This window comes from Sceloporus occidentalis, unplaced genomic scaffold, assembly GCF_023333645.1.
Source record: "Sceloporus occidentalis isolate IW3139 unplaced genomic scaffold, rSceOcc1.0.p SCAF_15, whole genome shotgun sequence".
Taxonomy (NCBI): Eukaryota; Metazoa; Chordata; class Lepidosauria; order Squamata; family Phrynosomatidae; genus Sceloporus; species Sceloporus occidentalis.
In genome coordinates, this window is record NW_028316995.1 from 938551 (window position 1) to 957321 (window position 18771).

Genomic DNA, 18771 nt, shown 5'->3' on the forward strand with positions numbered 1-18771 from the left:
GTTGAAAGGCTACAGTATGAACGGTCCATAAAAGACCATAAAAAGGACGCAAAAAGCGTGCAGATGTTTACCGTGCCGCACATAAAGCATTAGAAAGATGTTGGCAAAGTTCTAGACTAATATTTGCCTTCCTCGGCTCAGATGCACAGAATGCGTTCGGCGAAATGTCATTAGGTTTTTCTGATTTATGTTTAGAACCCCGGGTTTATCAAAGCATTTCAGACACCAAACATGTTAGCATTTACTTCTTATCATAATGACGCTGGAAGAAAAGAAATATATAAAAAGTCAAATGAATGGCTGTGTTTGCATTTCATTACCATTTAGATTGATCTTCAGAATATGCTTCATAAAACAATGGCTTCTTCAACTATATGCCCCAATCTTTATTCTTGTAATCTAAGATATTAGTATATGAATTATACATCCATACACGTATATATATATCTATATATAATTTATACATTTAATACCTATAAATACGGAATAAAAAAAAATAAAAATAGTTTAATCCCGATTACAGAACATTACAAACGGTCGGTTATTATATATAATGTGTCACGTTTCAAGTGTGCAAGAAATTTCTGTTCCTTGACTTCACTATACATTATGAAGAGCCAACCCCAATTAGCAGGTCCTGTGTAATGTATAAATCAGTAAGATTTCTCCAGTCTCCTCACCCACTGAATTATATATTATGCTTTCTCAGCCCTTCTTAATGGAGGAACTTGGCCCTTCGCAATGACTAATGAAGTGAGGGAGCAGAAACCTCATCTCTCCTGCCAACTGTCCTTTTAGTGAATAAACCTCACGCCTTGCTCTCTTTGTAGCATGATCTTGGATAGGCTGCACTTTTATTTTTAGACTGATAGACACACGCTATTTTGTCAAGTCTATTGCCTTTTAGACACCTCTTTTCTAAGCCAACCCAAATAGTCTCCTGCTACAGCTGCAGCTCATCGAGTCTCTAATCTTTTCACATTTGGTATAATGTCAAGAAGGCTTCGTAACATAAGCATGAAAGAATATATATCTCAATAACATCTGTCCCACTTAATTAATGAAATACAGTCAAATATAATTAAATTCAACAGAACGTAGGATCAAATATGCAATAAAGTTACCGGCGCATGAACGTTTCGCGGCCTAACACGCGCTCTTAATCATAGATGGACAAATACACCCATTGTGGAACAAAACTACAACATAAGGCTTTTCTATTTTATATTATAAATACAATTAAATTACCAAAGAAAATATCTTTTGAATCCATCCAAGATTTAACATCTAGTATTCACTTAACTATCATTTACTAGAATGTAAATGTCTAATAAAAAAAAAATGAAAGGTTTGATGGGGTAAATTGGAGAGGCCGGGTTCAAAGATAGGGCATAGGAACAGAATGACCAAAACGGGAAAAAAAGGGCACTTCCCAAATGTGACCTTTTAGCCCCCAAACAGCTGACACACCCATGCATGAGGGGTATAATTGTACTCGGGAGATATTGCTGAACACATATTGGGGTCTTGTTTGACAGTCACCTATACCAGGAGCTGTAAATCCATACCTGAAGTGCAATTTTTGTGATAAAAAACACAAAATTAATAACTTCCACAAAGTATGACAAAGGTAGAATTAGTTTGACAAGATTTGAAAAAAATTAGTTTGGAAATAGCAAAACGCTACTTGTACTTAATGCCCAATAACTTGCAGAAAAAAAGCAAAACAAAACATAAAAACATTGGGTATTTCTAAACTCAGGACAAATAGTAGAATCTATTTAGCAGGTTTTTTCATTAGATTTTATTTGGATGAGTAAAAGATTTTTCAAATAGAAGTGAGAACAAGTGTTTTTTTTTCAAAATTTTTCATCATATTTTATTATTTTTTATAGGAAATTAGAAGATATGATCAAAAAATCTGAAGAAAGACCTTCTTGTCCTGAAAAAACAATATATAACTTGTGTGTGGGTTCACTAAATGAGTGAGGAGAAAATTACAGCTAAACACGAGCAACGCAAAAGTGTTAAAACAGCCTCGGTCCCAAAGAGTACAAAAAATAAAAAACAGCCTGGTCCTTAAGGGGTTAAATATATATATATATATATATTCTTTTTTTTTTTTTTTTTTTTTTATAAGTTATTGAATTTGTAGCTCATTTTACATCGTTGGCTCTGTTACCCTTAACGAGGATACTCCTGGGTCTGAAAAAACGTCACATAAAAAGTGCTACTAGCGACAGCAATGAGTCAGTGAAAAGGATAAAAAGTACATGAGAAAGACATGTATAGCCTCTAAACAGATTCCGCACGGGGCAAAGACTGTCCAGTTTGCTGAAAACTACATTAAAACCATGTGCCTCCTGGAACTGGTAAAAAATTTTATATTTTATATGGAAAGTGTTCAACAAAATTGTAATTAAAAGCCTTCTTGTTCCCTTAAATTACTTTAATTCGCAGAATTTAATATGGTTATTAATATTCAGGATGGGACAATACTGGGGAGTATGTGTCAGGGTCCGCATCCTTCAGGGTCCCGCAAAGCACCGCCAGATCCTGAAGTCCTACTCCCCCCAAGGTAAAACTGTTTGCATTGAAGATAATAAAGCCAAAAAAACTATTTTAGACACATGGCAGTTTTGCCCAGTAGGTGGTAAAAATGCCTTCATGACCTAATAAACCCTAGATCAACATTGTTTTATATAAGAATTTACATCCCTGAATGTCCTTTGTTGTCCAACGCTTTCCAGATTGCTTTTTTAAAGAATCACGGCTTCCGGAACCTAACAGCCCTTCACGCATCACGTTTACAAAGTTGCATCTGAACAAACCACTTCTGGAGCAATGTCTTCTACAAAAGACTTCTGCAACAATGTCTTCTACAAAAGACTTCTGGAGTAATGTCTTCTACAAAAGACTTCTGGAACAATGTCTTCTACAAAAGACTTCTGGAGCAATGTCTTCTACAAAAGACTTCTGGAACAATGTCTTCTACAAAAGACTTCTGGAGCAATGTCTTCTACAAAAGACTTCTGGAACAGTTTCCTTTGGACAGATGAGACCAAGTGGCGATGTTTGGCCATAATGCACAGCCCCACATTTGGCGAAAACCAACCACAGCGTATCAGCACACCTCATACCAACTGTCAAGCACGGTGGTAAAGGGGTGATGATTTGGGCTTGTTTTGCAGCTACAGGACCTGGCAACCTTGCAGTTATTGAGTGGACCATGAACTCCTCCATGTGTCAAAGTATTCTAGAGTCCAATGTGAGGCCACCTGTCCGACAAGTAGAGCTTGGTCGAAATTGGGTCATACAACAAAACAATGATCCCAAATACACCAGAAAATTTACAAAAGAATGGCTGAAAAAAAAAAACCAAGGTGTTGCAATGGCCCAGTGAAAGTCCAGACCTCAACTCGATTAAAATGCTGCAGTGCAAACTTGAGAGAGCTGTGCATAAACAAATGCCCGCAAACCACAGTGAACCGAAGCAACGTTGTCGGGAAGAGTGGGCAAAATTCCTCCACTGATAAAGTCATACAGAAAACAATTAAAGTTATTGCTGCTTAAGGTGGTTCTACAAGCTTTGGAAGCAGTGAGGGTGTATTTAGTTTTTCACACATGGCTTCATCTTTGTTGAATAAAGCATGACAATGGTGTAATAAGTCATGTGTTGTTTTTCATCTGAGGTTGTATTTACCAAATTTTTAGACGTCCTAAAAAATATATGATTGCTGTTATGCCTGGATATGTAAAACCATATAATTCAAAGAGGGCGCACTGTCTTTTTCACTTTTTAGTGTATATTGATGTTCTCTATTCATTTTTTCTAGGTAGCTAGACAAAGGTTTTTGTCCAATCCTCAAGCTTGGACTGAGCTGTCTTTACAGGGTATGCGGACAGCATAAAACTGGGCTAATGTGGCCAAGTGAGAGGGTTGGAGTGGCTCCTTTTTGTTACACATAATTTTTGTTTATATTTTAATAGTTTTTTTTTCTTCTTAGATTAAATGAAATGTTATATGTGAACAACTGACATTCAGAACATTAAATACAACAACAGATAGTTTCTTTTTCTGCTGGGTCCAATTGTAAGTGAATGAAAAAATAATATTACAGACTCAGCATTTATTTTAGTAGTTCTTCCTAACCTACTATTGAAGATAATTGTGGATTTTAATCACTGGATGGTAGGACTTCATTACAGGAAAAAGTAGTCAGCCTGCCAAAGCCCTGGCAATCCATTAGATACGGCTGAAAAATGATTAATCTGACAGTCATTGCCCATACGCTAAAATATTTTTTCTATTAAATAGCCCTAAAGAAATTTTGTACAAGCAAAGTCTCTCGGGGAAAAGCAAGTGTATGAAAGAAAATCATACAGATAATAACCATTCAGCCCATCTACCCTGCCCATTTTCTTGATGTAAGGCTCAAACCTTAATGAATCCATGGTCTTGTCTTATATTCAGCATAGCCATATGCCTATGCCACACATGCCTAAATTTTCTTCACTGTATTATCCTCTATCACCCCTGCTGGGAGGCTGTTCCACTTAACTATCACCCTCTTGCTAAAGTAAAGTAGTACAAATTTCCAACAGATTTGTCTGCTTTGCAAGAAAGAAAGCAAGCAATTCTGTTCTGCTCACGCAGAATTGCTTACACCCAGCCGTGCATCTGGTTTCAGTTACACCGTTTTGATTTTTAGCAGAAAGATGTTGAAACAGAGAATATTAATTGCTGCCTCTGCATTCGTCAGTACTTGGTAATTTGTGCCTGATGGGAGCCGAGCAACTTGTCAATCAGGAATGTCTCCTCGTCTTTACCCAATCACTCGCTGACGTAGTAGAGCGCTCGGAGCAGGTACACAGAGACAGCCGCGTCCCATGCTGTTTGTACGCAGTCATACTGCGGTCTAAAGTTCACAGACAACCAAGAAGCTCCATCAGTGTGTATAGGATTAAGAATAGGAATGACTGGAATACATAGTTGTAAAGGATGATGAATAAAGGAACTGGGAGAGTCACGTGTGCCCTGCAGTGACTCTTCTGATGTGAGTTCCGTGTTAATGCTCATGTGTGATGTCAGCCTTACGTGTCAAGTGGATCACCTCAAATGCAGAGCGGTGTCAGCCAGGAGTCAGAGACAGGCCAGGTCAAAACAAGAAGCAGTCCAAGCTCCAAGCCAAAGGAAAACCCAGAAATGTAACCTAAATCCAGAATCAGGTCAATCGGGTTCTGGGCGCAAGTTGGCATTACATAGTTACATAGTAAATAAGGTTGAAAAAAGACCTAAGTCCATCAAGTTCAACCCTTCTACCTAACCTTCCTAGGGGAGTGAGGAAGATGCCCCCGGGGTACCTGACAGAAATATAAGCAAGGTGTATTGGCTGATGTCATTAAGGACATGCTTGGCTTTGAAGCGTAAGACCAATTAAATTACTATCCTAGCTTTTACATAAACGTCCCTTTTAGAAAGATAAACGATTCAGCCCATGCAGTCTGCCCATAAAGATTCAAACCTTAACCGGACCTTGGTCTCATTTTAGATTTATAATACCTACATACCGATCCTTACTAAAATGTCCTTACTGTGTAAACCTCTACCAATTCTAATAACATTCCATTCGTTTCAGTTTGTATCAAGGGGACATGGCCACATTTGTACAGCTAGTTTCGCTTAATTGAACCTAATTGTTTCATTACTTTGATGTTAATTTTTACTATGCTTGGACGAGCAGCACATTCAAATTAAAGACGGCGTTGGCTATGAGGAAATTCTCCTTGCTAAATGTGTACACGAGGTGGAGCGGTTAGCATTGGTTACTTGACTATGTGCCCTGGAAGAGGAACCTCTTATGGATTCTCTTGCGGACGAACATAGCAGATTGCTTAATTTTCGTCCGATTCGTGGGGGGTCTGGTTTAGTTTTCGGGGCTTCGCATGCATCGCTAAATGTACCAACATTCGGCAACTTTGTAAGAATACCAATGCACTAATATGTGTCACTTATGTTATTCTCACATTGCTTGTAATGAGATACTGATTTAAAGGAGTTCTCATCTACACAGCTTAAGCATCATTCATTTACTGTATTAAAGGGACAGTTTAATGCCCCTGGCAGCCTCGCCAAAGAATAATGCATTTTAATGCATTGAAGTGCATATGACGGCTGTAGTGTCTCTTTAAATCTTTATAGAGCCCTTGCTTCCTGTGTAAATCTTTGGGAGGTATTTGGCTTTAAAAACGGAAATTTTTACTTACCGTAAATTCCTTTTTCCTTAATACAGTGGCAGTACGAGTGGGTAATGTCCTTTTCTTAGGGACAAGTAGAATCTAAAGAGAAGAAATGGTTAAATGCCCCGGAGCCCCTCCTCCTTACCCATAAAACCAGAGCCGACCGTAGGAAAATCAGTAAGTAACAAGACACACACAGAAAATGCTTGCCAAAAAATAAATTTATTCCACCACAACTGGGGAGGGAAACCTGTACTGCCACTGTATTAAGGAAAAAGGAATTTACGGTAAGTAAAAATTTCCGTTTTTCCTGGCATACAGTGGCAGTACGAGTGGGATGTAGCAAGATCCCAGGAAATTGGGAGGGAAAAGCACATTAGGAGACCACCGCCTGGAGCACCTTACGCCCAAAATCCGCCACAGAGGAGGAGAAGACGTCTAGCCAATAATGTTGAATGAAGGTGGAGAACAAGGACCAGGTAGCTGCCTTACAAATGTCTTCAGGTGAAGCCGCAGCCTTTTTTGCCCAGGAGGCTGCCATGACTCTTGTGGAATGGGCCCTGATGGGCCATTGCAGAGTGAGGTCTTTGGACTGGTAGGCCATACGGATGGTGTCCACAAGCCATCTGGAAATGGAAGATTTTGAAGCCGCTCTCCCGGCTGAACGCCCAAAAAAATTCACAAACAGATGGTCCGAAGTACGGATGGAGGAGGTACGTGCAATATAAATCTCCAAAGCCCTTTTGACATCTAACGTGTGCCATGCAGATTCCTCTGGAGAGGAAGGACACGGAAAAAAGGATGGAAGAACTAAGGGCTGATTGACACTCGACTTGGAGATGACCAAGGGAGAAATGAGGGTTTGACATGTAGAACAGCTTTATTACTATGAAAAACGGTGAAATCTGGAGAGGAGGACAGAGCTTGGATTTCTCCTACTCTCCTAGCTGAGGTAATAGCCACCAGAAAAACCGTCTTTAGCGAGAGAAGTTTCATGGACACTTCTTCCAAAGGTTCGAAGGGCGCTGAACATAGAGCCTGTAGCACAATGGTAAGATCCCATGTTGGAAAATGAGACCTCTGAGGAGGACGTCGGATAGTGGCTGCTTTAAAAAAACGCCTAATTAGTAGGTGAGAGGCCAGATCAGAAAGAAAAAAATGACTAAGGGACGAAATCTGCCCTTTAAGGGTCGAGACACTAAGGCCCAAAGCCAGACCCTCCTGTAAAAACTGGATAATTGAGTTGATGGACAGAGGAAAAATCGAAAGATTCCTGGCGGAGCACCACAGGAGGAACTTGGTCCACACCCGGAAATAAATCCTGGAAGTCGAACTTCTCACTGATGTCAACAAAAAATCAGAGATATCTTTGTCAAGACCCTGGTTATGCAAGATCAGCCTTGCAACAGCCAGGCTGTCAGTCTGAACACTTGAAGGAGTTCCGGGCGAAGGACGGTGTTCTCCAATAATTGTGCTGAAATCAGCAGTTCCCAATAGGTCACGGTCAACTGTTTGAGGAGGACAAACCAACTCCTGTTGGGCCAGTAAGGAAGAATGGCCAAGACCCTGGCCTCGTCGTAGCGAATTTTCTGCAGGACGCGAGGAATCAAAGCCACCCGAGGAAAGATGTAGGCCACACCATGGAAAGACCGTCCAGAAAATGAGGCGAGTCCCACCTGTGGAGGGACGCAAATACCGGAACCTTGCGGTTTCGACGAGTCGCCATCAAATCCACTTCCGGGAGACCGAAACGTGTCACCAAGGTGCAGAAGGTTCGTGAGGTCAAAGACCATTCTGTCTGAGACCACCTTGCCCTGCTTAGATTGTCCGCGATTAGACTGAAGCGGCCTCTGATATGAGTCGCAGAAATATCTTCCAAATGATGTTGGGACCACTCCATAATTACCGCACAAAGGATCTGAAGACTCCGTATCCGCGTCCCACCTTGTTTGTTGACATAGGCGATGGCCGCGGCGTTGTCTGATTGTATCTTTACTGCCTGCCCCTGGCCGCCTGCCCCTGGCCGGAAGACCAGGAGGGCCTGAAGAACTGCCTTCAGCTCCCGGTAATTTGACGAGCGGACAGCATCTACCGGAGCCCAATTTCCCCTTCGAAAAAGGGAACCCATATGGGCTCCCCATCCCAGACCGGAAGCATCCGTGGTAATGATTATCCAACTCCTGGGTTGGAAAGAGAGACCTCTGGAGAGATGGGTCGACTGTTTCCACCAATTCAGTTGAGATAGGACCTGCCCAGCGATTGTGAAGGAAGTGTCCAGGTCCTCTTCTTGCTTGGACCAGTTTGAGAGAATCTGCCACTGTAAAGGACGAAGCTGAGACCTTGCCCAAGGTACCACCGGGATGGAAGCCGTGAGCAGACCCAGGGCGCTCATCGCTTTTCTGACAGAGCAAGTTGGACACCTTTGAAGAGCAGCGACCTCTTGTTTTATCTTTATTAGCTTGGGTTGCGGAAGATAAATGCAAAGGGACATCGAGTCCACCAAAAACCCCAGGAATAGAATCCTGGTGGAAGGAATAAGGCAAGATTTTTTCCTGTTTATCAACCAGCCGTGTTTTTCCAAAAAACTCACTGTTGTGGATAGGTCTAACAACAACTTCGCCCGGGAACCCGCCATGATCAGCCAATCGTCTAGATAAGGGATAATAGAGATATTCTGTTCCCTGAGGTGAGCCGTCAAAGGACAAAGAATCTTTGTAAAAACTCTTGGGGCTGATGACAGACCGAATGGAAGGGCCTTGAAAATGATGCACTCTCTGGTTGATCCGCAGAGCAAATCTGAGAAACTTCCTAGACGCCTCGGCTATAGGAACATGAAGATATGCGTCTTTGAGGTCTAGGGTGACAATAAAATCTTCTTTTTTTAGAACCTGTGTGACCGAGGTTATGCTTTCCATACGAAAACGCTGATAGGGGATACAGCGGTTGACGTTCTTTAGGTCCTGAACCGGACAAAGGGAGCCGTCTGGCTTGGGAACCAGAAATAACCGGGAATAGACTCCTTGGAATTTTTGGAGAACCGCGACCCTTTCTATAACTCCCTTTTCCAACAGTGTCATGCTTTCTGAATAAAGTGCCAAATTCTTTGTTACCGAGGGATAAGATGAAATCAGGAACTGGCGGAGCGGAGGACGAATGAATTTTATCCTGTAACCCTCTGAAATAATCTGTCGAATCCACGGATTTTGCGTGCTCTGTTCCCAGGAGAGTCTGAAGTGCTGCCCTCCTACTTTGTCAGAATTTCCTCTTGTCCTGTTTTTTCGGTCGGTCTTGGAATTTCTTATCTCCAAAGGAGCAACGAAAATTCTGAGCTCTAAAAGGCCTCGGGTTTCTATATGGATATCTACGATTCCACCTTGGTCTTCTATCCTGTGGCAAGGCTCTTTTAGTGTCTGAAATCTGCTTGATCAGATCCTCCAAAGGAGCACCAAACTATTTATTCTTTTGCAAAGGTAAGTCACAAAGCGCGGCTTTGGAAGCAGAATCAGCCGTCCAGGATCGTAACCACAGGGCCCTGCGTGACACAGATGACAATGCCATGTTCTTAGCTGAGAGCTTCAAAGATTCATGAGCCGAATCCACAAAAAAACTGTTAGAAAGTTTCAAGTTCTTTAAAAGTCTCGCAATCTCCGAATCATCTTGCAAGGCGTGAATCCACATGTGCTGTTCCCTAGCCACCGCTGCACTGGATACCGCAACCTTACATTGTGAACCTGCAGCCTGAAAAATACGCCTACACGACGTCTCTGCTCTTCTGTCCATAGGGTCTTTTAGCCCGGACACCTCACCAATAGGGAGAGTAGTCTTTTTAGAGAATTGCACATCGACTTTGGGGGGCTCGTCCCAAGAATATTCCCCTTGCAGCCGGAACAACTGTTTGAATTGCTTGGAAATTAAGGCGCGTTTCCCCGGGTGCTTCCACTCCCTGGCAATAAGATCGTTAACTTTAGGCAAAACAGGGAAACCTTTGATTCTTCCCACATCATCCTCTAGCAGCAGACGCGTCACCTCCTTGGTGAACTTACGGAGGTCGTGGGAAGGAAAAACCATCTCGTCCTCCGAACTGTCACTTGATGAAACTGAGGAACGGGAGATCTCACCAGAGGAAAGGTCTGACTGAGAGAAAGATCTGGACCTCTTGCGCTTCGGTGTAGAGCCCACCTTGACTTTCTCCTGGGTTTGGGCTGCTGAGAACTGAAAAGCCTCAAAAGTCTGGGCTAAATTTTCTTGGAACCAACCAAGGAATGATTGTAGGTCTTTACGCTTCTCAGAAGCCAGTTGTTCTGCAGAGTAGGAGTTACACACTTTTTTCTTGCAGCCATCAGGAAGAGGAGTAGCACACTCAGAACATGTTAAATGTTTGGCTTTAGAAGTGGACTTTTTGGGAGCTGGAACATGTCTTTTATCCTTATCCGGATTCTCTGTAGGCACCGGACTAGACATCTGATAAAACAGAACAAAAGTGTAAAAAATATAAATTCAATTGTTTATTTTTTTTTATTTTTTTTTTGGAGGGAAGAGGAACAGAAAGAGCCAAGATAAAAAAAATATCTTACCCTAACCTCCTCGGAACCGTGTGGGGGGGCTGGTGACACGGCTGCACTGTACTGACGAAAGCTCCAGCAGTCAGACAGGCAAAGCGCTTTATAAGCAATTTTAAAATTGCCGCCCTCCGGAAGATCCGAATCGCGCATGCTCAGTAGCGCGATCGGATCTTCAGTGGAACGCAACGACACCCGGGCGTGCGTTCCACCAAACTGCGCATGCTCCCACTTCCTTGGGCATAAAGGAAGACAAACAGACCTCCTCCGTAACGCGAACCGTTATGGAGGGAAGACCTCTCTCTGCTCACCACCCGGGGTGAAGAGGAGGGGCTCCGGGGGCATTTAACCATTTCTTCTCTTTAGATTCTACTTGTCCCTAAGAAAAGGACATTACCCACTCGTACTGCCACTGTATGCCAGGAAAAAAATGGGGCAAGTTGCCTTAACCAAGCTTGTATGATGATCTGTGTCAAAAGGTGGCAAAACATTATTAACTAATTAAGATTCAATATAAGGGAACTTGATGGGGAGGAATAATCATGTAAGCTGAGATAATATTCAGATAAAATTGTTCACATAAAAAATAAAGCTCATTACTACATAATAAATGCACAGAAAATGTGACACGTTCAGAAGCCGACGATCGGAAAGATTGTATTATTCGGTATTCGAGTGTCATTTTGATAACACTGCTGCCCCCTTCAGGTAAAGAGGGGACACTGCAGTGGCAGAGATGCACCCCCCCCACAAAAAATAATTACATTCTCAAGATCAATTTCACTTGCTAAGAAAGAATGAAGAGCATTGATTACAACAACATAAAATGTCAACAATTCATCTGATCCCTTTGGCTTTTGTCCTGTTTCTTAAAACATCAATCAGTCCTGCATATTCCTACGGCGGTTACCAGCTAGCCCCCAACGCTACGGAGTCAGTGCCGCTGATCAAGTGAGTCTCTAATGTATGAATACACCATCATTACTTTTCAGCAGGCACCAGAATCATCCGGCTTTAGGATATTAATTTTAAAACTATAAGACTATAAGAATAATTACCATTTTTCCTCTATCTGTGATGCTTTAAAGACAGGTTAGTCCAAGGAACGTCACAAACGAGGGTGACTGGGGTCATCAAAGGTCAATGACTATGTAACCCTGCTTTAAACAGCCAATCAGTGGTGAGGACAGCGGGACCACAAAGGAGGAGGACAACTGCAGCAGCAGGGCTGCAGCTACTTTGTCACGTCAGTACTTTAATTTGTTAAGTTTTGTTTTGGGAGAACGAAAGCACTCACAGAGTATTTTAATATGAATTTTTCCATAGTGGTGCCACGGGCAATAAACCACTCCTTTAAAATAAACATAAAGGGATGTAACAATTATAAAACATCATTTGTATAAGCAAATTTAAGTAAATTTGGGTTAAATATATATATTTTGGAAAACACCCAGATTAAAAAAGTGAATTAGAGATGGAATACTGAAAACAATGGGTTTATAATATGACAGTGACCACTGGAATCAGCTGACTGGACAATGCCACTGGTTGCTATGGTGATAAGGCGGCTTTCCAAATCTTACAACAAAATACATTTTTATAAATAACCTCCGACGTATCTGAATTTTCTTTTCATTTGTAGACCTTTTTGTTTGGTGTGAGAGCGCCTCGCACTGACGAAATCTTATGTCACAGTCATGTTACTCAATAGAAGCAGGCTGTATGATTGATACAAGTACGTCCAGGATAGCTGCCATCTTTTCCCTTATTTCCTAATCATTTCAGTGAAACATTGTAATGTTTCCACGTTATTTAACCCCTTCGTGACAATGGCTGATTTTATTTTTTGTACCCTTCGTGACAATGGCTGATTTTATTTTTTGTACCCTTCATGACAATGGCTGTTTCTGAGCTGAAGGTCAAGGCATTACGTAGTTCGCTTTCTGCACCTGTATGAAGTCATGACGGTCCTGGCACATCAATTGTCGTTAACCCTTTGTTTTTAGGTGATGTGCCCGGACCGTCAATTGTCATTAAGGGGTTTAAAAGGGAATAATCCATGGAATATAACACAGCGGCACATCTGCTTCACCAACCCTGTAATTCGTGTTACCTCTAGTGATACAAAATGTGATACAATTACTTGTGCATAAAAAATGTAAGAATTAAATGAACTGGAATTAAACTCACCCAAGGTCCAGTAGGAGACTCGTTCAAGGAGCTGGTAGCTGATGAACATCGCATGCATGTACATCAGGTGAAGCATCGACTCTGCCAGCCACCACCATAGTAATAAGCGTGATATATCCAGGATTAATCTTAGAATGTTAGGACCTGGCCAACTGGTATCTTTATTCTGCAACTGGAAATACAAACCATAACACCAGTATGTTATAACATATAACTCATGCAGTAATGCCAGCCGATACAGAAGTGCTTGGCTCAGGCCGTCATTTATGTGATGGCACAACTTAAATTCATTCATTAACATTCCCCATAGTTTGTGTCTGTCTGTTCACCGTTAAGAAGGATGGCATATGCTTGGACACAGCAAGCTGAATTAATGATAACCATAGTGTTTGGCGACTTCTAATACGTAGTGTGCTTACATGTGTAACATATAGCGATTATACACACACCCAGGCCCGGACTGGCCATCGGGCACACCGGGCCACGGCAGGGCCGGATTGACTTAGGGGCTGATGGAGCTGCAGCTCCAGGCCCCTACCTTAAATAGGCCCAGTCAGGACCGAACTGACTGGGCCTATTTAAGGTAGGGGCCTGGAGCTGCAGCTCCATCAATAAAGTTAAAAAAAAAACCCGATGTTTTAATTTAAGCCCTGTGCGGCCGCAGACCCCTAAGGCCGGCCCTTGTGGGGGCTTCCCGGCCCCTTAGAGTGGCGGACCCGGTCGCAGTTGCACAAGGGCCGGCCTTAGGGGTCTGCGGCCGCACAGGGCTTAAATTAAAACATCGGGTTTTTTTTGTAACTTTATTTAACATCCTCCTTATGTCCTGCGTTAATGCGGCCGTAGAGGCCGCATAGGCCCAGTCAGTCCGGTCCTGACTTGGCCTATTTTAAGGTAGAGGCCTGGAGCTGCAGCTCCATCAGCCCCTAAGTCAATCCGGCCCTGCCGCGGGCCCGGTCGCAATTGCTGCTTGCTCCGGCAACAAGGTAAGTAGGGTGAGGGAGTGCGGGTGCGGTGAGAAGGGGCAGAGGGGGGTTAGATAGTGAGAAATGGGGAGAGGGGATAGATAGTGAGAGTGGGTACATAGTGAAAAGGGGGAACATAGTGAGAAGGGGCAGATAAGATGGGGAGAGGGGGTAGTGTGAATGCGTATGAGAATAAATGAATAAATGTGTGGATGAATTGTGTGAATGATTTGTGAGACTGCATTAATGAATGTGTTAATGATTTGTGTGAATGAGTAAATGCAAAGATGGTACATGAAGGGTGGGCTTTAACAATAAATAAATAAACAAAAATGGGCTGCTCAGGCTTAAATGCCCGGGCCTATTTTTTGTCCCAGTCCAGGGCCTGCACACACCATTATTAAGTGTAAAACCTTTATAACTTGTTTTAATTATTGGCAGCATTATCAAAATTCCTTCACATAGGCCATTTTACAATTCCTTCAAGCTGGCGGGGGGGGGGTGATAGCGTAGCTGCAGCTGCCCTTCTTTCTCTACAATCCGATGATCAGAGGAGGGAAAAGCACTCCCACAGAAATTGATGGGAGCATTTTCTACGCATGAGCGAGACCCCCATATCCACAGGCGTCCCTGAGCCCATTTGTGCGGCGGAGCTCATCTCCTTCATGGGGGGGGGGGGTCTGCAGATTCCCCGTCCATTTGCAGATGGGACGCCATAAAAACATAAATTTTAATATTTCTCTTATACCAGTCACATCCGCAAAAAAATCACCGAAAATGTAAAAACCACAGTATAAATCAGACAAAAACAAGAACATTTCGATATCTAATATAATATATTAACCCGAAACGCTGCAGGAGTAAAGTATATAGAACAAAGACTGCTGTGTCTCAGACGGGGGTGGCAGGTATTATAATTATAACCTTCATTAACACAAAAAATGACATTTCAATTCTTTTTATGTAAACACTAGTCCGGGGATCAAACTGCATCATGGAAATCATATGCGGACCTCGGAGCTCAGACAGAACATTTGCTATGAATGTAAATGGAATTCCTTCTGTTACCACAAAGGTCTCATGTATTGTAATTGCTCTGTTGCATGTTAAATAGTTAGGAATGATTAATCCTTTTTTTTTTCTTTTCTATAAAACAAGGAAAATGATATCTGCTTTCAAACTTTGTATCAAAGTCATTTTAAAATGACTGCAATTAACAGCGTAACTGCATGGCTGATCAAATGCTGGATATTCGGAATAGCGGCGTCTCTCCTAGTCACTACAATAGGAGAAGAATGCTAATACGGTCTGTATACTGGTGGGCCACAGATGAACCCAGACTTACGTAGCGCCTACATATGTAGATCTGGACGTACGCAAAATACATTCACTCACTCTCTTATATACATTCTCTCACACTTTCAATGTCTCCCTACCTTCTCCGCCGACCGCTTAGGTGTCCCTGTCTTCTTTTCTGCAGCTCCGCTTCTCCTCTTGCCTGTCTTCTTTCTTCATCTACTTCTCCCCGCTCTCCCCTCCATCGTCCAGACTTCCCCATAGCGGATCTGCAAAAGTCCACTCTTGCCTCCGCGCACACTCTCCCCCCCGATTGGTGGAATGGGGAAGAGGCTGCCCCCGTGGTGCGCGAGGTGGCTCCACCCATTTGCGGAAGCGCTCTGGTGAAGCCCGGACAACAGAGCGGACAGCGGGGCGGAAGAAAGAAGGCGGACGATAAGGTCTTGAAAGCCGATGCACGCATATTTTACTCTGTGAACAATGGTCCACTTTGGACTTTGAATAGTAAAGACTACAGGTAAGCTGGCAAACAAATACCCAGCATGCTATTTGACGTAATTGCACTTTTAATTTTAATTTCTTCAATGGATTTCATTCTAAACCGCACGAAGGTTTTACGCACATTACATTGCAAACGCAACACGAAAAAGAACACTTTGGAGACCTTCCAAACTACCGTGTATCACATTCATGTTGTGTATGGAAATCAACCTGGTCCAAGTTACTAACAGGACAAAAAGATGCTTATTTATCTCTTCAAAAACCTTTTTCTGGCCTTGAAGGGGAACTACTATGTCAACATTTACATTTTTTTTACAACTACCCTTACCTTATAGCTTCCAATCATAGTAATTGTTTTTACAAACAGTAAGTTAAGACGGCTTCTCCAATGCTATATCTAGAAAGTGGGATTATTACATACATCGCTGACTTTAATATACTATATAAATGGGATTATCCTCTGTACTGAACTGCAGTGCGTAGGATCCGGGGAAGTGACGCACTTCATGATACTTGACATGACATCATACGATGAGCTATCATGCAGAATCCACAGAATTGCTATTTTCATAAGCGTAATAAGTAATATTGTCAAAAATGCACGTTAACACAAACATCCACCATGGCCTACATACCTGCTTACTGAATTCATTGTAGGTTATAACTGGGCCGTTGTGAAACACGGGATAATAAAAGGCATAGACCAGCATGGAGGAGAAGGTGTAGCTCTCACGCTCGCTCTGCTGGCGAGTACAGTATTCCAGACTGAAACTTGTGTAGTATAAACACCGGACGGTCAGGGTGAACACAAGCAGGTAGTATTCATTCTCACTGCTGTACCAGGAACGCTGGAAGGAGGAGAGAAAAAGATACACCTGTGTATAGTACGCACCTGTGTATAGTACGCACCTGTGTATAGTACGCACCTGTGTATTGTACGCACCTGTGTATAGTACGCACCTGTGAATAATACGCAGGTGTGACGTTACACTCAATTTTTTAGGTGAAGTACTTGTGTACCCCAGCTTCATATGTTATTTCTTCAACATACTCAACATACTCACAGATTTAAAATGTACTCCATGCCTTACATACACATCTACATTTAGGACCCCTCCCAAACTTTGTAGGCTCAGCAGGAGGCTCATAACTTGTGAACCAGCGGCCGGTGGAGGGTCCGCTCTCCTGCACCACGCATTCCTGACATTCTGCCAGCATCAGAGTATCGGGACATGATGTCATATCCCAGCGCTCAGACTCCGTCAGCCTGCTGGGACACATGGAATGGCGATGGAGAGGGCTTTGCCGGCAGCCGTGATAACCAATATCGGTCAGTCTCCAATAGCGGTGAGCACAGCCACTGGATAAGCTCTCTCCTTTAGCGTTCCTTCATATCAAAAACCCATCGTATGCATATATATTATGCAAAAAGCTATTATACATTTCTGTTTAGGTGATCTGCATGATTACGCTTCCCTATTTATTTCTCATGTATTGTTAGTGATAATGTTGAGACAGCAAAACAATATTTGGTGTAACTTACATGAAGAATAGAGACTATTTATTTTCACTGTTTGACCCTAGTGTATATTACCTGGATATTTTCCACAGACTGGTTATGCATAATGAAAAGCATAAATATGGAGCTTATCCACGTTATGAGTGGGGTCTTCAGCTTTGCCGCCTGGTAGGATATGTATATATTCAGGAGAATCATTGCCAGGCCATTGGTGCCCAAAACAAGCCAGCAGGCTGCCATCCCATACAGCATTAAGAAAAAAGGACGGTACTGTAAGAAAAACAAACACAAATCTTACTTTAATTGTAAAACTTTGCTTTCAACCATTATATCGCCAGTGCGTCTCTAAATATAAGCCGCCCTTGACTTTGGGGTTCAGCAAACATCGTTCTTCAGAAATATTAAAGAATTCACCAATTTCATGATTCTACAAAGTATGATTTCAAAAATAACATTTTGCATGGAAAATAATTAGGGGGGGGATCAACCACAAACCTATTAGTAAAATAAAACTAACAAATATATAAATCATTATGAAAGCTAATTCTTTAATAAATATTTTGTAGATAATTTAAATGATTTAATAACAACTATGTTATTTTTTTTTAACAGAAAACTAAAATAGCATTGCATTTAAAATCTATTTAATACAATGTAGAATAATATATCTATAATAATGTGAATAATACTTCCACTTCTAAGACGCTTCACCTTAATTCTATGGCATAATCGTATAATAGAAATCTATGTTTTCCGATTGCGGGGTCTTATTAAAAGCTGTAATATATTGAGCTGTACCACAGTTAACACGATCTGGACCAAAAAGACTTTTAAGATAAGGTTTATTTATTAAACACTTTACTGTTCCTTTAATTGCATTATAATCCAAGCAAAGAAACAGTGACACCTAATCCATATATCCATTCAGGTGATCTGCGGAAATCATCTATTCTAGAAGAGTTCCTTATTAATAAAAGCCTTACACGCATGCAGTCAACTAATCGGCTTCCTACCTAATGCTTGGTCTCCAGCTACAGTAACTATTAACTAGGAAAGATGTTTTTTGGGGGGATGTCAGATCTCCCTCTATTCCAGAAGCCTGTTCTCCAAGGATGTACCCTCCAAAAACACCAGATTCATTATAAGCAGTGAAGTCCTATGATTGTATAAAGTCTCAGGTATAAGGTCTACTTAAATTCTTGGTTAACCTCAGAACTCCTACAGTCCTCATTGGAACGTAGCAAAGAACTCCATTCATTTTCACTTTGATCTTTTCATACATACATCAAAGTGCAAAAAACAGGGATTTAAAGAAACTACAACGTAAATGCTGAAACTTCTGACCGCTGTTAAATGCTCTTCTATAATCTTGCCCTCTGGCAAAGAGCTGCTTATGAAGATAACCAACCCTCGGAACCTTGTTGAAAAGTTAAAGTAATCATAGCATCCATCACATTCTAGAATACAGGAGTGCTGAGTACTTTCCCATTAGATCTTGCAGTTT

The 18771-nt window shown here is 41.9% G+C and overlaps 1 protein-coding gene across 1 annotated transcript in view; it reads right to left on the reverse strand.

The window, feature by feature from the left end:
- The window catches only part of LOC149303119 (protein-cysteine N-palmitoyltransferase HHAT-like), a 105870-nt gene that overhangs the window by 82223 nt on the left and 4876 nt on the right, over positions 1-18771 (reverse strand). Inside the window, exons 4-6 of the mRNA XM_089481331.1 lie at positions 17343-17537; positions 16384-16596; positions 12990-13161 (exon numbers count right to left, since the gene is read on the reverse strand). Of these exons, the coding sequence (XP_089337457.1) occupies positions 12990-13161; positions 16384-16596; positions 17343-17537 (580 nt within the window). The remainder of the gene's footprint in view (positions 1-12989; positions 13162-16383; positions 16597-17342; positions 17538-18771) is intronic.